Source organism: Dacryopinax primogenitus (genome assembly GCF_000292625.1).
Source record: "Dacryopinax primogenitus strain DJM-731 SS1 chromosome Unknown DACRYscaffold_6, whole genome shotgun sequence".
NCBI lineage: Eukaryota > Fungi > Basidiomycota > Dacrymycetes > Dacrymycetales > Dacrymycetaceae > Dacryopinax > Dacryopinax primogenitus.
The window spans coordinates 1,385,841-1,405,270 of NW_024467203.1; the positions used below are offsets into that span (position 1 = coordinate 1,385,841).

A 19,430-nucleotide genomic window follows, 5' to 3' on the forward strand; every position below is an offset into this window, starting at 1 on the left:
TAATGAGGATTCGACACAGGAATTAGGAGACCTAATGAAAACGCAAAGAGAAATCTAACATCGCTCAAACACCCTGTACCAGTCTTTCAACTCTGCAACCTGCACCACGTCCCTCTCGCCCTCGAGGAGGTACGAGATACTTCCTGAACGCGGGAAATAGCCCATGCCCGATCTGCCACTCCTCGCTTTTCCTCTTCCCTTCCTCTTGCTCTTCCGGGGCAGGGGCTTCCTTCTCTCGTACAACAGAACCAGGGACTGTAGGAACGTAGAGCAGCATTCGGATTCCGACGTCCAATTCACTTGTGGCGCGAGACGCATGAGGAAGAGTGGGAGACGGTCGAGGTTTGGCGTGTATCCGGGCAGGAGGAGTGGGAGTGTAGACATCTCACCAGATGAGGTGATCTCGAGCGAGAAATATTCTGCCAGCATGGCTCTTTGGGCCATGATGGTCTTGAGAATGGACTGCAGCAGCGCCAGTTAGATTGAGTGGTGGTTGACACACTGCGGGACGCACCTTAATGATCTTTCCGGGGTTCAGCGCCTGCTCTGTGATAGCCGCCTCCGCATCCACAGCGAGCTTAACGAGCTCCTCCAAACTCGGCGCAGGCTCAAGAGTCAGCTTCCCAATGTTTCAGAATTACATCAGCCCGAGCTGATAGAAAAGCTCCTCGCTGTGACCAAATAAGCCAACGGAATTGGAAACTGGAGTGACACGTACGTGAGAGCCTCGTGATTGATCAGCAATACTTTGGTGGATGATTGAACGAGCGAGAGGCACAGACTCGTCGATGCGGTCAATGATCCTCGCCAGATCTGTCCCAATCAGCTGTGTCACTGGCACTCAAGGTAAGTACACACGCAAATGCTTCCCTTTCTTCACTGTCGCCCTCAGCTCCCGCACACTAGTCAAAAGACAATTGACTCTCGGAGACAGCAGGTGCTTTTTCTTTCTTCTCAATTTCCATATTTGGCTGTGCCCGCTGAGATTCCGAGCTGCTTTGGAGAACGGGGAACATCGAGTCCAAGGTTCTCGTCTCAAGGTCATTCCGGACTTTCTTGTACGACGGTTGAGAGGGTTTGCGGAACGGCTTCGGAGAGGAGGACGGCCCAGCCCTGGGCCGTTCCAGGTCCAGGTCTTGCTCATTCTCCTCATCTTCGAGTTCGTCTTCTCTCTCCATGTCCTCGTCAAACCCAGCGGCGATCCGCTCTTTTCGCAGGTCACTGCGCTTCATCTTGCCCTGTGACTTGAAAGGACTGTGACCGGTGAGAACAGTCTATCGAGACGATGAGAACCATCACTGGATTGCGAAGAATAAACCTCACCTGGTATTGAAAGGTTCTTGATTGGTCATTCGCCGCTAACACTGCCTGCATAGAATCCGCTACCTTCTCAGTGATAGCTTCTTCATCCAGGAAATGGACTTCTCGTTTCGTAGGATGGACGTTGACGTTGACTTTGCTTGGATCGTTATCCAGACTGGCCCGGAACGTCAGACCGAGCTGCTTGGACGAATGTATGCGTGCCAACACACCTCCGATAGATGAACATGCGCCTTTTGGCAGGATGCCACTGTACACGGCCTCAACTGCTTTCTTCACTCTCGCGCTCTCACCACTTCTATCTAGCCGAAAGTAAGCATACATCCACTCTGAAGGCCGCCAATCACGCACGGTTGATAAACAACAAGAACGTGGGTTTCTTGGCATGATAGTTGGCGCTTGTGAACCATGCTTCGGCTTGCCACTCGAATTCGTCCTTGGGTCTAGCTTCCGCCTGCGCCTCTAGCAGCTCTTTCGCAACGCTTGGGTCATAGATGGTCTTGATGGCGGACTTGACCGTCCCCGAGGAGGGAGTCGAGACATCGGCAGTGTTTGATCCAGTCTGGTAAGTCGAGTTCAATACCAATAGAGGAAGACGGTAAGAACTCATACTCTCTTGCACAGGAAGGAGAGGCTGGGGTGGTGAATAGCATATCTTTGGACTACGTCCAGGATATGCGCATATTCATCAGAAGGAGATTTGAGTGCCCTTAGTCGAAGGGGTGTAGAAGAGATCTCGACCTTCGTCAGAGTCAGCTTTGTCGATCTGGATACAGGAGAAACAAACGGCGATCGTCGTTCCATCGTTACCAGCGCAGGGCTTAGGGTCAGCAGAAGTGCCCGCTTTGGCAGGTGCAAGTAACCCATCTGGATAACTCGCTCTAGGGAGGCATATAAAATGTGTTGAATAGTAAAACAGTATTTAGCTCATACCTCCAAGCGCAAGAGTCGTGCCTAGTCCACGTTGAAAGGTGCAACATGGGAGATGCTGGCGAGTGCCTCCTACGTTTGCAATTTCGATAGATCTGAGAACGTGGAGAGCTTCGAAGTGCAGAATCGCGCTGCAAGCAGAGGAAGATCGGCCCTCTAGCATGAACGTTAACCACTAGTGATGTGCAAGTCGGAAAAAGGACGCACGCGTATACCCGACCCGTTATCTACTATCTGCGGAAGCTTCAACCCACCATCCTTCGCCGTGATCGACTGACGCCTAAGCGAGGGTGACACACCAGCTTTTCGTAAGCGGGCCGGGGGACGGGCCGGATGACGCGAGTGTGGAATACCTCCGTCAGAAAACTGGAGCGCCCTCCCCCCGGGCGTCTCCGGTCCTCCCCTGCTCATCATCTCCAGCTGCCAGTTTCGCTGCCTCTTCGTCGAATCGCATCTGTCTCATGCTATCTGTCGATGTCTCACCTCAGCCGCAAGTACACCTGTCCTAGCGAGTGGACGTATCAAACGCTCGAGGCGTTTAACATCCATGTTTTGATGGTCGAGCCAGAAGACTTCTTCGGTCAACACTACGTCGCAGCCTCAGTTGCCGCCATTCCCCCGCTCATCTTCGATATCGACAACATCAATGAAGCAGTACAGCGTGCGCCCGGTGATATTATCAAATACTTTGATTACCTCAATCTGGCTACTACCTTACCGCAAGAGTCGACTGTGGACTGCCTTGTCCAAGAAACACTGCGCCTACTCCATTTCGATGCGCAGCGACTGCTTGTCGTGCAACACTTCAGGTACCCATTCGAAATGTGTGGCAAGGCCGTCACGACGGAGACCGATGTCGCCTTAATCCATCCGAGCTTGCTGCTGCTGTTGATCGCCGTCGAAGATAAGCCTTTTACGCCGTTGAAGTATCCCGAACCGCAGGTCATCGCCGAGGCCATCGCGGCCTTCCAATACAATAACGAACGGAGGCGTGACATGGGACTGGATCCTCTGAGCGCCTGGTCGGTACCGTGCATGACCATGCGAGGGGCAACTCCGACCCTTTACGTTGTGGACGTCACCGACGAGCTCAGCCGAGCCATAATCCATGGAGATTACCCAGAAACCGCGACGACCGTTAGGAGGTGCAAAGGGAGCTGGCTTAAGGGGAGCGGAGATTGGGTGGTGACCAGCGGCGGCATCGAGAAGAAGGGATTTAGGAGAGCCATGTTTCGCGATCTGGATGCTTTCCGCCTTTTGGCGAGGGAGCTGCGAGCGCCGCTGCACCCCATCTTCGCGCAAGAAGACAATGACGAAGCTACCCACGCAGCAGCGCCTACTGGATCTCAAGTTTAGAACGCACGGCGACACATGCAACCTCACCGCGCACACTTCCGCTGTCATATCGCTCTATGGAAGAGATGAGTCGAGTCGAGTCGGTTTAGAAATTGTGCATGGGATGCTGGGTCCGTTTCGGTTTCGTTCGCTTTGTTCATGATTTGTTCGGGTTTTGTATTTATTCATAGAGGTGCTTGCTCGAGTGGTGCTTGCTTGCGATTGTGTAAACGACATGGACCTCAGCTATAGGACGTACACACCTTGAAATGATGCGACCATCTGCAACACTCTTCCTACTCGCCCTCGTACCTTTCATACACACTACAAAAAGATCCTTATGAGCAGCTAGGCATCACGCCGGAAAGCACATTGGAGCAAATTCGTCGAGCCTACAAGGTCACATCGCTCAAGGTGCATCCCGACAAGGTGCGCACCTTCAACTGCCAATCAAATTGTATCCTCATTGATTTGTTTGACATGGTGCAGAATCCATCACCTGAAGCCGCAACACTATTCCACGCTCTGACACAGGCGTACAACCTTCTCCTCGACCCCACCCAACGCAGTGCCCTCGTCACATCCCTCGCTGCTCAGCGAGCACGAGCAGCACAACTAGCCACATCCTCAGAAAAGAAACGCACAATGTTGGAAGAACTCGAGCGCGCAGAAATGGCAGCAAAACGCTTCAAGGTTGATGGTCTGGCAGAAGAGAGGAAGAAGAGGGAGGAGGAGGAACGGGTCAAAGCACAAAGTCAGAGGATGCGGGAAGAGGCACAGAGACGAGGTGAGGAAGCACATGAAGCTGCTATGAAGAGACAGGAACTTCCAACCCCGGTGAACGTAGATATAGACGAGCTGGACGGGAAGAAAATTCCTCCTATGGAGCTCACGCTCCTCTTATGGCTACCCTACCCCCCACCCACCGCTTCTTCCCTCCCGGATTCCCTCTCCTCGCTTGGACCTATCGACACGTCGTCCTTCCTCCTGCGCCCTCCAAAACCATCCAAGAAAGAGAAGGAAGGGAAGAAGAAAGGTGGAACTGCTGTCGTCCAGTTCTTGACCAAACGAGGGGCTCTAGCGGTGAGCCAGGCTGGTGGGAGGCGAGATCTGGGACTGGAGGGAGTGAAAATAGAATGGGCTGCTGGCGAGCCTGCATGGGTGGCGAAGGCGCTCGAAGAGACATCCAAACCGGTACGTCTCTGCTGGCCCCAACAGGACCTTGGCTAACCGACGCTCAGAAGATGGATGCACCGAGCCTGCCGAACTTCGACTTTGCTGACTAAGGACTGGATTAATACGAGAGCCTTACGCTAGCTCGAATGAGGCGCGCTGAGAGGGAGAGGCTGGAGCGCGAGATCAGGGAGCAGGAGGGCGAGTAGGGTCGGTGACCCATGATGATTGTGTGTCCTTGTACTGTCTCTTGGGTGTGGCAAGAGCTCATATAAGCTAGATGTCCATGTCAAGACAAGAAGTATGGATCCGCAGTAGGTTGGGAACTTTATACTGGGAAGATGAACGGTCATCACCCTGGCAGTCTTTCACACAGATCTACAATGCGGTTGAGGCACACAAAACTGACGCTCACATGCGCATCATGACCCTCTGTCACGGAATCGACATCTTACTGCAGGCGAAGAAAGACATAGGCGGATTCTCTGGATCATAGCATGGCGCGAGAATTGTTATTCTCCCAACGCTGGCAATAAAATGTTCTGTTACATATTAAGCTGCTATATGATTGAGTGTGGTGAAAAGCGGTCAGAGCACTCGCGTCGTTCGATGGTACATTTGGCAACATTGTTCTCAGCTTGTAGTACTCTCCTACTCATTTAGCCTGTGTTCCTCCTTCGCCTCTTGCTGGACGCCTTCCCTTTCGCTTTCGCCTCGCTACCATCCCCAGTCGTTTGCTCCTCCATTGGCCCCCAATTTGGCCAAAACTCGTCGCTTTCCTTCGCTGCAGGGGCCATCCCCATCCGGACCTTGTCACCAAAGAATATCCTCCCAGCATTTAACTCCATTGTCAGCGCAGAGTGCCACACATAGGAGTTCTGCTGAACAGCTTTAAGGGCCGAGGAAGGCACATAGATGTCCCACACCAGCATGTCATTGTCATAATCTTTGTATTCCATCACTGTCACTTCCTTCTCGTGAGATTTCAGTGAGAAGATCATTCATATGACAGGTTTGAGTCCCGGCCGTGTAGGGTTCAAATTGGTGTCCCCAGAGCCGTGCATTTGCTGGACAATGCGATCCATGTCCTCGAACAATTTCTCAGAGGGCTTTTGCATACCAACTCGAGACCTAGTTTGGAGAAACATGGTGCTGGTGTTATCCGGTGCAATCATCGTCCCATCGATAGTGTAGGGGAAAGCAGCGTCTATACCCTGTTGCCCGAACTGCGCGGAAATTGCGACACGTCTCGTAAGATACTGAAGCCATGACTTCAACCCTGGGACGTTCCCATAGATCTTGATGGTGTGATTAAAGTTTCCGAATGAGTTCTCAAATGTCTCTTGAAAATTCTTGGTATGGAAAAATCGACCACGTGATGCCTTCGAATTCTGGAGCTTCTGCCAGGAGGTATTGGTAAGCAGGCACTTCACGAAGCTAGGTATCGAAAATTTGCCATCTCTAGTGGCAGCATCGCTGGCGAGAATAATAAGGAGTTCAGCCACCCTCTCCCCTCGTTCACCCACACTGATCCCGGCAGAGTTATTAATAAAAACACCGCAGAGCGCCTCCTAAAATTCTTGCGCATTGCAGGCTTGGTACCCTGAGATGATTGGCTCGCTCGGAGAGCCAGTGAAAAGAGTTTCGTTATTATCGGTGATTCCATAGAGCACACGCATGTGCTGAGCAATCTGCTGATTCATCAACTGGAGGGCTGCACCTGTATTTGTACGAATATCGAGTGGGATCCGTCGCGCTAAAATCGCCAGCCTTTGACCTTCATTGTAGCCTGTTTCATTTGAGGCGCCGACTAGCTTCTCCGTGGCAAAGGTGACCAAACTCTCCCTCACATTACTGTCGATGCCATGCTCAGCCCCTTTGCGAAATCTTCAGACCATTGTGCATATCTTGCGATTTCGACGTCGCTCGCTTCCTGCATTTGTCGACTCTCGGCCCGCTCTCCTGCCCATGCGTCACGGTACATCAAGCCGTCTACTTCCATGACCAGCGGTAACGATTGGATTGTTTACCCGGCAGCACCAAAGGTCACCCCAGTCTCCCCTGACACAAGTCGAGGACGCATCCACCGTACCCTCGCCCAATCCCGCCGACGCTCGCCAAAACCTGCCCATGCGCTTGTCCAACACCGACCATAGTCCCATCCTCCCCCACTCTTGGAAGCTCGAAGATGCATCATTCAGGGTCGACCCTGCTTGGAGCAGCTTCCTCGTTTTCTCCAGAACTTCGCTGGGTGATGCATGTACTGGCCTGACCCACGGAGAAGAGCGGGGCGATTAAAGAGTGATCGGGAGATGGCTGTGAGGGAGGGTACTAGATGCGGAGAGGACAGACGGGTCGATAACGTTCATCGAGCGTGAAGCAAGTGCAGGTGGTGCGCGCACGTGTACCTGAAAGCGCGCGACGCAGAACGCCAGCGTGGAATGGCTTGATCGAGTGCAGCGGTGACGTGCTGAGCTCGTGGCTCGAACGTGGGAAGCGAGTCTACGATGCTGTTGGTGACGCTGACTGAGACTGACTTGTTGAAGTCGAGCCAAACGCTTGGGTTTGCGGCCCCCCTCCCCCTTCCCCAAAAAGGAGAAGAGACGGACCGTCGGCAAACACTTCGTGGTTCGCTCAATGAGCAGGGAGGGAATACGCAGTGTTCGTCCCTGTGGACCATGATTTGTACCCAGTAGGTCCAGGCCGGACGGGGGAAAGAAGGGGGCGAACATCTCGACAAGCCTCCGAATGAGTTGTGCGAAGAGATGGGCGGACAAAGTTGAGTGAGCGTGGAAGTAGTGGTGGAAAGGAAACAGGCTGCGCTGTTGGTGAGGCGAGGACGCGGGTGGAGGAGAGGGGTGACGGGAGCAGTGTGTGGCGAATGACAGCGAAGGGGACCGGGACGAAATGGATGGATGAGACGCCGCAGAAAGGGTGTTCAACAGGGAGATATCTACCGGCGCCGACGGGCATATCATGACCACAGGGAGGAGAGCGATGGGCCAAAGGAGGTGGGTGATGAGCTGGAGGTGGTGGGTGATGGGCTGGAGATAGTGGGCGGTGATCGCCCGCTGTTGTCTGAGTTCCGATGCATTGACCTAGCCAAAATCAGTCGGTGAGTCGTCAGGACGGCGGTCGGCACCAGAGTCGACAGGCCCCTCAAGAAGCCTGCAGCTTATCAGCGAAGCCCCTCACCCACAACAGAATCAAGCGCACCCGTGAGTCCACCACAGCTCGGCACTCTCCACTGACTTCGTCCTCTCTTGCATTCCTCTCACCCCGGCGATGGGTGCCGTCCATCTGACGCGTTTCCCGCCTTTGATTTCGGGTAGCTAAGGAGACATCGATGCGAGGCGAGCACGGGACGGAGTGAGCTCGGTCAAATTCACTGGTGAGAGGTGAGTGGGACTACCCCTAACGTGGGCGCCATCGGCGGGGATAGAGGTTGGTATATCTAAGTCGTAACGGCATCCACTCGGCGTCTATTCAGATTTTCGGAGTAAGCCGACAATGTACGTCAATGCCAGATACTCCCCGGTGAAGGTGAGCACGTACCCTGCCCTCGTATCCTCCCTTATTCAGATAGCGGTACTGCAAATCGAAAGCGAGTTGACGGGGAATGAAGGGAGAACACCAGCCAAGGAGGTCTAGACGAGAGGGACGCAGCTGGTCGTCGTAAACGTCGGATATCGGAGTTGTCCTGGGATGCGCTGCTGTCATGTATCGTCGCGAGATGGGCTCGCTCATTGTGTCCGGTTACAATACTGCTCCCAGGCCAAAGCCAAGTTGGCAGAAGGTATGGTGGAAGAGTGGTGTTCAACGGACGAGTGGCGATGCGAGAACGACGGATGCATCGGGGAAGATGGGAATTCCTCGGATGACCCCTTTCGGGGGTATCTTGCTTACAATATGGGACGCGGCGTCTGGAAAGAGTATCGGCGAGGCGTTGGCTGGTCGTCCGGCGCAGCTTCCGGTAAAACCTTGTAGCACAATTTGTCGCACAATGGCGGCCGGACTCTCGTAGGTAGCGTTCACCATGATGACGCTCACGGTGTGGAACACAGAGACGGGGGAAGTCATAACCAAGATTGTATCCAATAATCCCCGAATTTCCTACCTAGCTTTATCCAGAGATGCTATGTGAATAGCAGCTGTTTACAACGATGGAGCAACCTGCTTATGGGATGTTGCAAGGGGTGCAACAATCCACCGTTCCTTGCCCGAGGACAAGAACAAGACTGACTGCATCGCCCTTTCCCATGACGGTTCGTGGATGGTTTCCGAGTCTCATGACGGCACATTGAAGCTATAGAGTATGACGAATGGCGAGTTCATTGGCCAGCTCTTCGGCGGAGATACCGATGACGTGACCAAAATCGCCTTTTCTGATGATAACTCGAGAATCGTTTCAGGATCACAAGAAGGAACAATCCGATTGTGGGATGCGAGCATCGGCTTCATCATTGGTGATCGCCTAACAGCTGCAGGAAATATACGAATACCAGTCGAACGAACAGTTGGCGATCTGCTTATTGGGCATGCAAAAGCGGTCTACTTCCTTCCACTTGCGTTCGGTATTGGTATTGTGAGTTTCCTATCAACTTGCCAGGGTCGTGTCGCTCACGTCCTCTCAGCTCTTGATTGACGAGTGCCGCAAATACGGTGTTCGGAAGTGGCCGAAGGGCATTCTTACTTGGGTGGCTTGATAACACAAGTGTTCGCTGGTGTGCGTCTCAATTGAAGATACGCATAATCCAGCAGCTCCTTATCCCTTCGCTTTGCAATCTATCCTATCCATAGTAGACAGGTTGTCGAGTGTATCACGTTCCTTTTTCTTACGAAGAAATCAAAGATCTAGCTTTTTATTGCGTTGATGAGTGAGGACCGTTAAGGAAATGATTGTGGGAAATAATCTTGGGCACCAAAATTCACGTGCGACCGTTTCAGCTTGGCTCCGGGAGTTCACCATGACTGGACCTCACCGGAACGTAAGCTCATCGCCACCATGCTTACCTATCAGCGCCTCCAGCAGTATGCAATAATCATCTCCATTGTGAGCATTGTATACAATGGTGCAGAAGGCGGCATATCCATCGGTTTCGGGGCTGAGTCCGCCTCACGATCCCTCGTCTTCTTCGGTATCTAGGGTGGCATCGAGGTCGCAAGCGCATGCATCGTCATCTGGTGTTTTTGCAAGGTAGCGATGCCTGGAGAGGAGAGGAGGGATGAACTCGATCCACGATCTCTCAGGTGCGTTTGAAAGCTCTTCATTGATTATATTGACTGATAGCAGAGCAGGTTGGAGCGCATCGGCACGCTCACGATCGGTATCTTGCTTCTACTGCTTGCGCTCGCAACCGAGGCGAGCGCTATCGCCTTCCTTGCACTACGTTCTCACCCCGATGCATCCAATGCATCCCTCATCATTTCTGTCTCTGCGCTTGTACTTATGGTCCTCATCTGGCTGCCAAAACGATATCTCGCTCGTGCACTGAACAGCAGCACCATGGCAGGCGAAGCCACATGCTCGCTCTCGTGCATCCAGATAACAGTCGTCCTGTTTGTAGGATCCTTGATTTATCGGCTGTGGGAAGGCGGATGGTGGGTAGACAGCGCGACGAGTTTGGTGCTGGGACTGCTGTTTGGGAGAGAAGGGTGGGGGATGGTCAGCTGGGCAAGGGGTGAACAGTTTGATGGTGGATGCTGCAGGGACTGCGCGCCGCCGCGGTTGGAGGGAGGGAGAAGAGAGGGAGAGATGAGCGAACAATATCGAGATATATGCGACTGCTGCGAGAAGCGGGAGGAGTGCAGGACCTCTAAGGCATGTCGATGCGGGGATTGCAGTACCCAGCATGTACAGGACGAGGTGTGCACTCCCTCTGGATGATGGCGAAAAATCTGGGACTGACAGTATCTGAAAGGGATGTTGTCACTCAGAAGCAAGACCTACGGACAAATGCTGCACCCGTGAACTCCGATCCGGGCGGCGACCGGCTCAGGTGAGTTCATCCCACGGTGGTGAAGACATCAGATGAACAAGGATCACTTAGGCCAGATCCTGTGGGACATGCAAGGAGAATGAACAGAGAGATTCTTGCTGACCGGATTGCTGTGCAGGCGAGGCAAAGAAGGTGTCTTCTTGTGGTGCAGGCGGTCATGCGTGCTCTACTTGTTGAACAAGAACACAGTCCTTGTAATGTCGTTCAGAACAACGAATTCTATCACCATTTTATATAAGGAAGACAAATTAAACAAGAGGTGAATATCATTGTGTCCATGGAGCACTATGGACAAAACAACTCAGATCCATCTGGTAAGTCGGGCCGGGAATGAGTGGAAGCCGTCCGTTGGACAATTAACGCAACTGGTCTGGTGGGACCCAGGACAAGAGCTCGTTTCCATCTCGCCGCCGCTGCCTTTTTTCACTCTGATGACGTTATGTCGCTGGACACATGTTTGAACGCACAGGAAGCAGCAGAACAATTCGATGATCATCTCCAGCCTAGAACCATTGTTGTACAAGGATGATACAAGGTATTTGTATGGAACCGCAGTCTGGAATAAAATGAAACAGCTGCTTCACCCCCGCAGGCATTGTAGTCACCTATGTGAGTAACTTGTTCGTACTATTACTTATTGCCTTATCCCGAGTTGACCAGGGTACCCACCAGGGATAGGCATCTTGGCCATGTACCTCAAGCAACTGCCATATGCACTCTCTGAGTCACTCTACCTACTCAATCCCTGCTCATCATCTCTCCTTCCATCATCTTACCTCATCGCCCTCCTGCAGCACGGCGCCTACCTAGGTTGGCCAGCCTCCTACTGCCCAGCAGTAACCGAATCATTTTCCCCTGCAGTCATATCATCATCTCTCTATCTCCAAGCACTCAAAGCACTCGTCATGAATAGTAAAGATATATGACACGTCAGGGCGCTTCCTATTGTGGTCCCTCTAGTACACTTTCACATTTACTATGCTTTTCGCCTCGTTCTTCACACAATCACGATGAATTTCCATTGATGCAACATATATGCAGATGGAGTCGGTGCACAGGACGAGTGAGGACTGAGCTCCAATGCTGCGGTATTGTAGGACCAGATCGGAAGGTGAATTTGAGATATAACTATCTGTTGGATGTATGCCTATTCACAAAGGACACTAGCAGACGAACAGCGCTTTGCCAGCACAGGACACAATCGACCCTCTCGCACAACAATCACACTCCTATGCATCAAGCACAGTTGTGTGCGTCTATGCCCCTCCTTCTGCCGCCATTCTCTGCCAAACAAAGCGCTCCTGGGCCCTCTCGTTTAGCGGCAGTCAGTCTCTGGCACGCGAGAAGACATTCTCCCTCACCCATCCAGACATCAGTTATCCTTTTCATATCGGCCCTCGTCTCTCACCTACGGAACGAAGAGGGGCGGATCAACAATGCGAGCGCTGCCGCTCTGGGGAGAAGAAGGAGGGGCATGGAGTGACGAGCGGTTTCATGGCACATGCTGGAGAGATCGTGCGCTGCTATTGCTGGAACAACGGTGGGGAACACGGGGTTGAACAAGAACTATGGTGATATATGTGAGCTGCCAGGAAAAGTGGCGGGATAGAGATGCCTCTGCATGCATGGACTACTCCGAACGGGCAGTATAAGGTGAGTATTCTCCTACAGCCATTGCCAGAGCCCAACACTGAACGTCATGCACAGTGTCCTTCTTGCTCAAACCGTAGCCGTACACAGAGATGCTGTACCGATGCACGTAGGCTGCGTGTCAGATCATCTCAGGTGCACATAACGTCTTACTATAGGTGCACGACCTCATGAAAGTCCTGTCAGACCACACCCAGTAGCCTGAAAAAGAACAACTCATCGTCGCTGTTCCGATGGATCTTCCCGAATGGTCGCTTCGTTCGCATCATAGATGTCGAGTTGCTCATCCCGCTCCTTCGCCTTTGCCTCAGTCAACTCTAGTCCCAGACCCCGTTCTGCTCTCTCCGTCTCATCGGAGGATTGCTGACGTGTTGGTACTGGTACTGGTGTGGGCGTAGACGTTGTCGTGGTAGTCGTGGCTGGTACAGCTTCTTCGAGCTTTTCAAAATACTTGCCATTGGCTTCGACATAGATGCAGGGACGTTTGGCAGTGCCGTTGAGGTGGCGCATAAGCCGGCGACGTTGGAAGGCAGTAGTGATGATGTCCTTCCATGTCGTCCAATTCGAGCCATCGTCACGGAGCTGCTTGATCTTCAGATCCTTGAAATCAGAGGTAGACATCGTAGTCGAATAGTCGGCAGGGCTCATAATCTGATAAGGGAAATGGCGTAGTAAGGTGTAGCCGACTAGGTGACGTTTGGCAATATGCGGAATGCCAGTAGTAGATGCACGAAGACAACGAGGGACTGCCGAGGAGTTCCCAAGGCTAGCTAGGGTCCCAGACGAGTCAGCGAGTACTTGGCGCTGACTACGTCCCCAGGTGCTGACTCAGAGGTGATGAGTCAGCAGTGGATGTCCAAACAGAACCTCCCCAGGCAGGTACGTATCCAGACGCGTAACCACCGTGCTGAGGCTGCCCAGAAGGATAATATGGAGCCAGGGTATAAGTCTACCAACCCCGAGTCGCTCACGATGAGCAGCAGCAGACGGCTTGGGTGGATGTCACCGATAGAGATTGGATGTAGTTCTACAGCACGCATTTGCAGCGCATTTGCTTCCGCAAATACTTCCGCTCTGGTAAGTCCCCTACCGGGTTGTATGGACGACTATGCGATACTCCGCATCACTTCCCTTCACTGCTCTCTGTCTTTGTTGGGATCGTCAGCATGGTTTCCCTCTTGATTTCTAACACCTTTTCGAATGTCTGAGAGCGGCTCCGTGGTGTCTTTCCGAGAGTCATGGGAGCGGTGGACTGCTAGCGTGACCTCACCTCTAGCGCCGGTCAAGAAGCTGAAGGACACAGTCGTAAAAGTTGCTGACATCACTGAGGTCCTCTTTCCCTTTACATACCGTACTATATTCGACAAGTTGACCCTCCATCAGATAATTGAAGAACTTCGGGATGACGGCAAGCGATTAGCGGTGGACTGCCTGGTTGATTCAAGAGATCCTCGATCGTGTCCCGCCTGACGGCACAGCGGACGAGAGGGTAGATGCGATCATTGAAGTACTTGCTAAGTACGCCCTTGCGTCGCATTGTAGACCTCGACTCTCACTATGGCTGCGCAGGAAAGTATCAGAGATCGACAAATTTCTGCGTTTCCGCCCGAAACGAACGCGTTGGGATATTTGCACCAGAAGGCAGAAGATATGGAAGTATCATGAGAGCCTCGATGTTCTCTGGCTACGCTGCTTGGCGAGTAAAGCCGGCGGCATGCGTGCGCTCCGGTACTTAAACTTGAACCGGGAGATTCATACTGTTCTATTGCTCGACACGGCCGTTGGATCGCTCGCTCAACAAGGGTATGTCGAGTGTTGTACAACATCGTCGCTCCCCGCCTGACGGCGAACTAGTCCTTCCCTGATCGATATTCCCACTACGTCGAACGCGTTTTGCAGCAGAGAAGAAGTGGTGGAGTCGATCATCCAGCTCCTGCTTCAGGACAACCCTTGCCGTGTGCCTCTGCACAGCCCAGGCGGAATCGGGAAGACATCTGTTGCAGTTGCGGCCATCAATGACGAGCAGGTCAAGGAGCGAAACGGACGACATATCTACTTTCTTGGCTGTGAAGCCATTCATTCCGGAGAAGCTCTGATAAGCGCACTAGCAGGATTCTTCAAGGTTCCACGCGATCCGAACACAAGGACAGCCTTGCTCGCCCACCTTGCTTCCCTCGGTCGTGTGCTCCTCGTACTAGACAGTCTAGAGACTACGGCACAATCAGACAGGCAACGTCTTGGGGAATTGCTTGGCCGTTTCAACCGAGTTTCCTCGCTGTCAGTGGTCATTACAATGAGAGGAACGCAGGCGCCGGAGGGATTGAACTGGAACGCGCTGGTTCCGCTTCAGAAGCTTCCTCTTCAAGCTGCGCGCCAGATATGGGTGAATATTTCGAAGAAGATGGATGACACATTGAACGAGCTCCTCGAGAGACTGGATGGACTGCCGCTCGCGATTCATCTGATGGCACTGCAAGGGAAAGACCTGGCTCCGTCTGTCCTGTTGGCTGCGTCTGAGCGGGAAGCTTTCAATCTGGTCAAGGCTACTGGCACGGGGCGATTGCACGGCCTGGAAGCCTCGATTCGACTTTCTCTCGACTCGAGGTTGATAACGAATGAGCGCCACGTCCAGCCAATAATCCCAGTCCTTTGCCTTTTACCCAATTGAGCACAGATCGAATCGCCACCAGCCATGATGCCGTCGTTGAAACGGCACGTCCTAGCGACGGCATCTGTCCTATTGCATACTGGGCTTGCTTACCCAGAGAACGGACGAATGCGAGTTTGTTCCGCGATTCGTGATTTATTTCTTAAACGGTACCCACCCAATGGGAGACCACTGAAAGATGTGGCAGAATACCCCATGCGACTTGCGAATCGAGGAACGAATTTGGACAAGAGGGTACCGCCGAAATGGTCCAGATGCTTACAGCAGAGTTTGGTAACATCAACGCCGTCCTGTTGTACTTGTGCCAGGAAATCGTTCCAGGGTTTTCTCTAACCGTGTACCTCAATGCGACCATATCCTTGGCATACTTCTCGAGGGTGACGGGACATGGTGACCCTGTTATGACATTAAGAACGTACATGGTGAAGTTGAGGCAATCAGCAAGCACTCCTAGGATTGTTGGATTTGCAAAGACGGCACTCCTGCGGGTATTCTTGGGGGATGGACATCATGAAGGCAATTCGCCAAGGCGTGGAAAAAACCCGACCTTCGGTATCCCATCGTCACACAGAGAGAGCCGGCAGTCATACTGTGGCGGAGTAGTACGGTATGTATCCATTCAAAGTAATACCACAATCAGATGTACGATGAGCGGTATTTCGACCTCACTTGGGATGTTCCAGAACAGTGTAATTCACTTCTTTTTGGGAACTATGATGTCACAAAACTAGCACTCACCGCTTCTCCGGGAGCAATAATACCTACCATGATCGGAGCTGCATTTTCCAATTTCCGTTCCCTCCGATTGCAATGTCCGATTGCAATGATCGTTCATGTTATATGGAGAATACCATAAGTAATGTATTTTCCCTGCGATTTGTTGGAAGTCAGTGCCACGTTTTGTACTGAACTCGTAAGCCGACCGGCACTCAGACCGGGCCCTGTAGCCGAGACCGACCATAGCTTACTCATGCTATCAATACTCTGCTTCTGTAGGAGTTGGATTTGAACTATCGCAGCAGGCCGTGGCATGGTAGATCATAGACTAAGCAATCGACGGACCGGTGATGGTCTCTTGATCAGGAGGAGAGAGGGGGGCATTGATTGATCGTCAGTGATGTGATAGCTGGGTGGTTTGGGCAGGTTTCGCTCTTTGGATTGGTATGTTCCGCATAGATTTGTTCTTGATGGTTTGATGTGCGTGATTGTGGTGGTGATTCAAAAGGGATACTATAATGGTGGCGATTAGCAGAAGTTGTGGAAGAAACAGTAGATGACGTATGTTTATTGAGGGCGCCGGGGTAAATTTAGATCCTGCTTTGGCAGATGCATCAAACAAACATTATTAGATCCCGCACCGTTCGCACCTCATCTGACATAATGCGAGCTAGGTCCCTGCCGGCGAAGCGCCGGGCCCCTTCCGAGTGTAGGTCAAGTCGCACAACTCTTCCTAGAGCACTGTCGCCGTAATACGCACAGTCCGCTGGTTTTACGCTCACTCTGCGTGACATGATAACATTCACTACAGTATGTACACTGGTCGGCACCCAGACGGCGTGCACCTCTCGGCTAATCTCGCGACTCTACCTTTTTGGGGCTAAACAACTGACGTTTTCCTCCTGCATCTTGTGCCGTAGGCCCTTTGAGCAACTCAATCATGGCTTGGTCGTGCGACTTTCTGATGGGCTTGCCAGCTCCTACCCCTTCGGGCCATTCGATCTCCGGATTGATGTCTGGACTCCCCTTCCTTGCCCGCAAGATCAAAATCAAGCAACTTGACTTCATCCTCGCGCGTGAGTAGAACACGTATGCCGCCATGGACGAATCCGCCGGCGTCGAGTGCTTCTGCCAGGTCTGCAAGTTGTTTGGATATCTTTTCCTGGCGTTCCGGTGTCAGCGCAGTCCAGTCTAGCATCGATGCTCCCTCTATCACGACTATCTGCAGCGAAGGCGACAGACGCTTGGTGCCGTAGATCTTCGGAGCAGCACCAACTTCAGCGACGTGCTGTTGCACCGCGATGCCATAATCAACCACGAACTTGATAACGCAGTCTTCACGTTCTTGATCCCATGCAGTGAGGCTTCCTGAGAAAACGGCTCGAGAGAAGCTAGATCGGTTCACCTCTAGCCATTAGTGGTACTAGATCTGCGCCGTTTGGGTTGTCAAACCCTTGCTGATGGGCAGTTCAGTGTAGACGGGGAAAAAAGCTTCGTCCGACGGCTGGTCGACTTTCCGTAGGCGGCGATAATAACTTGTCAGGCCTTCAATCCCTGCCCGTATGCACTTAAAGATCCAGCACACTTCTTGAACATACTCTTCAGTAAGAGCACGGTCGAGGGCGAGGGGATTGATGAGCTTCTGGACGACCGGGCGTCCTACGACGATCATGGCTTGTACATCGACCTGATAGCCTGGGATGACCAATAGGATCGTAGGACATGCGCTACACTTGATAACATCGGCTGACTGAGCAGATTTGAAAGAGGCAATCAATCACCCGATGGAAGTCTACAGCAGAAAACCTTCCTCACCTCATTGCTTCCCCATTTCTTGCAGAGGATTAGCGCCAGCTGCAAATGTGGCTCTGTTTGCGATGATGAGATGGAGTTCTTATACTCGTACATCGCCGCTGGCCACAAAGAGGATTCGTCTCCGAAAACACGGACTACGTAGGAACCGTCGGCGGCCGTCTTGTCTGTGTTTGAGACTCGGTGGAACTGGCCAATCAAGCGATGGAGATGCGGCTCCATCGCCCCACGTCGAGTCGGGCAAGTGTCGCCGGTTCCCGCTGGTTCTTCGATAAGGTATCTGGGTCTTGCGGCCATCAGGAGTAAAGAGGCTGCCTCCTGCTCATTCTCGGTGGGTTTGAAGTCAGCCGGCCTGCTGGCGAGTTTCGTTTGCAACTCCAGAAGAACTTCATTGAAGACAGCGACCGGTATGCCGGAATAGGGATGATCGTCCAAGAGTTCTTCTAATAGCTGAGGACTAGGGTTGCTGCCCTTCTTTGCGACCCTTGACGGTGCAGGGCTTTCATCAATAAGCTTCTTGAGTCGGTCGTGTGCTAATGAGATACGTCACCAATATCCGTTAACAGGGTTGTTCGAAGTGCAGAAGCTCACACCTTGATTTACGGCCATTCGCTGTTTCTCTCTGCTTTCTAGGCGCCTTCGCTTTGATTCTCGTTCGTCGTCTTCCCGAAGGAGCCTCTTCAAGGGAATGGTCCCTTCTGAGACGTGACACCAAGCATCAGTGTTCAGCGACATTTTGAAGCCGCGTTCCAACCATAGACTTACCTTCATTGTGCAACTTTGCATAGAAATATATCTTTTCATTGTTCACCACCTTGGGAGCGCCGAGCTGGAAGAGGTCGACCACTCGATGTGACAGAATCACTTGGCCCACACCGTCGTTCTCTTCAATCTCGTGGTCGGGCGTCAAGTACGGTAAAGGAGGATTGATCTGAGGATGTGCAGGAAGATGAGTCATTGGTGATACTTGTTTGCAAACTCTGGACATACCCCGTAGAGATCAAAGCTTGCGCGTTTCCGTTCCACTTGTACAGAGACAGCGTTCTTAACGTCGTCCCCGGTAGCCTGTCGTCGAATGACAACCCTCAGCGGATCTTGATTACTCACCTTGACGTATATGGTGAGCTGCTTTGGCTTGGGGGCAATGGCTGGACGTGGGATTCAATCTGTGGTTCGCCCCTGAAGGCTGCTACGCGTCACGGAAACAAACTCACCGCGTGCCACCCACCCCCTGCACACAGGACTGGCCTGTGCCTGCATGCCCAGGCATCAAGCAATGCACAAGCATGCATGAAATTGACCCTTCCTCCGCTCAGTCGGTGTTAACTTGTTGGGTTTGCCAGGTTGCTGAACTGCCCTCTCCTAGCTCCACAAAAAGTGCCCTGGTCAGTCTGAGGGGATAAGCTGCCTTGTGTTTGCAAGAGGAAAGTCATTAGCCCTGCAGGGCATTAGGCTCACCAATCATAGCAGGACCAAGTCATCACCTGTCTACTCAGTGGAGAGTTTCATTGTCTTGGAAAGCTTTGCACTCTCCAAAGCCTCCTTTCACAGCTTCCTCTGTTGGGAAGTACTTGTTCAGGTGCCATGAGGAAACTGCATGTTTTAGTTGGGGGCCTGGAAACATGGAGAATAGACCAGTGAACACTCTGTCCTCCATGGGTTAATGTGGAGCTGCATTCAGCCCTTACCACTCCAGCTGGACCGAGTGCACTGCATCATACCTGCTTGTCCCTTCCCCACCCCATGGAGCTGGCCAGTTATCAGATGCATCTCTGTCAGGGCACCAGCTCATTGCTTGGTCAAGAGACATGACTAAGCCTTTATGA

General features: G+C 52.5%; 10 protein-coding genes across 10 annotated transcripts; 6 read left to right on the forward strand and 4 right to left on the reverse strand.

The window, feature by feature from the left end:
- Positions 1–54: 54 nt before the first annotated feature.
- On the reverse strand, positions 55–2,661 carry DACRYDRAFT_106555 (uncharacterized protein; the record flags this gene model as incomplete). Its single annotated transcript, XM_040768292.1, has 12 exons — positions 55–462; positions 515–619; positions 719–813; positions 859–879; positions 923–1,274; positions 1,324–1,622; positions 1,672–1,882; positions 1,933–2,061; positions 2,108–2,201; positions 2,254–2,274; positions 2,327–2,406; positions 2,458–2,661. The coding sequence occupies 12 exons, from the start codon at positions 2,659–2,661 to the stop codon at positions 55–57; spliced, it is 2,019 nt and encodes a 672-aa protein (XP_040630291.1).
- Positions 2,662–2,666: 5 nt separating this feature from the next.
- Positions 2,667–3,793, forward strand: DACRYDRAFT_21583 (uncharacterized protein). The gene has a single exon (XM_040772452.1). The coding sequence runs from the start codon at positions 2,725–2,727 to the stop codon at positions 3,604–3,606; it is 882 nt and encodes a 293-aa protein (XP_040630292.1). The 5' UTR covers positions 2,667–2,724; the 3' UTR covers positions 3,607–3,793.
- Positions 3,794–3,921: 128 nt separating this feature from the next.
- On the forward strand, positions 3,922–4,161 carry DACRYDRAFT_38921 (heat shock protein DnaJ; the record flags this gene model as incomplete). Its single annotated transcript, XM_040774451.1, has 2 exons — positions 3,922–4,014; positions 4,075–4,161. Coding segments are annotated over 2 exons (180 nt in total), but the record flags the coding sequence as incomplete, so codon positions are not given.
- Positions 4,162–5,672: 1,511 nt separating this feature from the next.
- DACRYDRAFT_21588 (uncharacterized protein) lies at positions 5,673–6,917 on the forward strand. The gene is made up of 2 exons (XM_040772453.1): positions 5,673–6,133; positions 6,156–6,917. The coding sequence occupies exons 1-2, from the start codon at positions 6,095–6,097 to the stop codon at positions 6,363–6,365; spliced, it is 249 nt and encodes an 82-aa protein (XP_040630294.1). The 5' UTR covers positions 5,673–6,094; the 3' UTR covers positions 6,366–6,917.
- Positions 6,918–7,107: 190 nt separating this feature from the next.
- DACRYDRAFT_21589 (uncharacterized protein) lies at positions 7,108–8,828 on the reverse strand. Its single transcript, XM_040772454.1, has 2 exons — positions 8,314–8,828; positions 7,108–8,240 (listed from the first exon to the last, which is right to left on the reverse strand). The coding sequence occupies exons 1-2, from the start codon at positions 8,503–8,505 to the stop codon at positions 8,091–8,093; spliced, it is 342 nt and encodes a 113-aa protein (XP_040630295.1). The 5' UTR covers positions 8,506–8,828; the 3' UTR covers positions 7,108–8,090.
- Positions 8,829–9,073: 245 nt separating this feature from the next.
- Positions 9,074–9,464, forward strand: DACRYDRAFT_106559 (uncharacterized protein; the record flags this gene model as incomplete). The annotated part of the gene is made up of 2 exons (XM_040768293.1): positions 9,074–9,343; positions 9,393–9,464. The coding sequence occupies 2 exons, from the start codon at positions 9,074–9,076 to the stop codon at positions 9,462–9,464; spliced, it is 342 nt and encodes a 113-aa protein (XP_040630296.1).
- A 486-nt stretch (positions 9,465–9,950) lies between these two features.
- DACRYDRAFT_115560 (uncharacterized protein) lies at positions 9,951–10,963 on the forward strand. Its single transcript, XM_040770031.1, has 4 exons — positions 9,951–10,008; positions 10,057–10,624; positions 10,680–10,757; positions 10,809–10,963. The coding sequence occupies exons 1-4, from the start codon at positions 9,962–9,964 to the stop codon at positions 10,857–10,859; spliced, it is 744 nt and encodes a 247-aa protein (XP_040630297.1). The 5' UTR covers positions 9,951–9,961; the 3' UTR covers positions 10,860–10,963.
- Positions 10,964–12,329: 1,366 nt separating this feature from the next.
- Positions 12,330–13,397, reverse strand: DACRYDRAFT_21591 (uncharacterized protein). Its single transcript, XM_040772455.1, has one exon. It carries the CDS (start codon positions 13,053–13,055, stop codon positions 12,624–12,626), a length of 432 nt encoding a protein of 143 aa, XP_040630298.1. The 5' UTR covers positions 13,056–13,397; the 3' UTR covers positions 12,330–12,623.
- A 189-nt stretch (positions 13,398–13,586) lies between these two features.
- DACRYDRAFT_21592 (uncharacterized protein) lies at positions 13,587–15,614 on the forward strand. The gene is made up of 4 exons (XM_040772456.1): positions 13,587–13,736; positions 13,791–13,925; positions 13,977–14,210; positions 14,262–15,614. Exons 3-4 carry the CDS (start codon positions 14,122–14,124, stop codon positions 15,073–15,075), a joined length of 903 nt encoding a protein of 300 aa, XP_040630299.1. The 5' UTR covers positions 13,587–13,736; positions 13,791–13,925; positions 13,977–14,121; the 3' UTR covers positions 15,076–15,614.
- Positions 15,615–16,687: 1,073 nt separating this feature from the next.
- DACRYDRAFT_21593 (uncharacterized protein) lies at positions 16,688–18,739 on the reverse strand (the record flags this gene model as incomplete). The annotated part of the gene is made up of 5 exons (XM_040772457.1): positions 18,595–18,739; positions 18,370–18,535; positions 18,196–18,302; positions 17,608–18,137; positions 16,688–17,542 (listed from the first exon to the last, which is right to left on the reverse strand). Coding segments are annotated over exons 4-5 (598 nt in total), but the record flags the coding sequence as incomplete, so codon positions are not given.
- Positions 18,740–19,430: the final 691 nt, after the last annotated feature.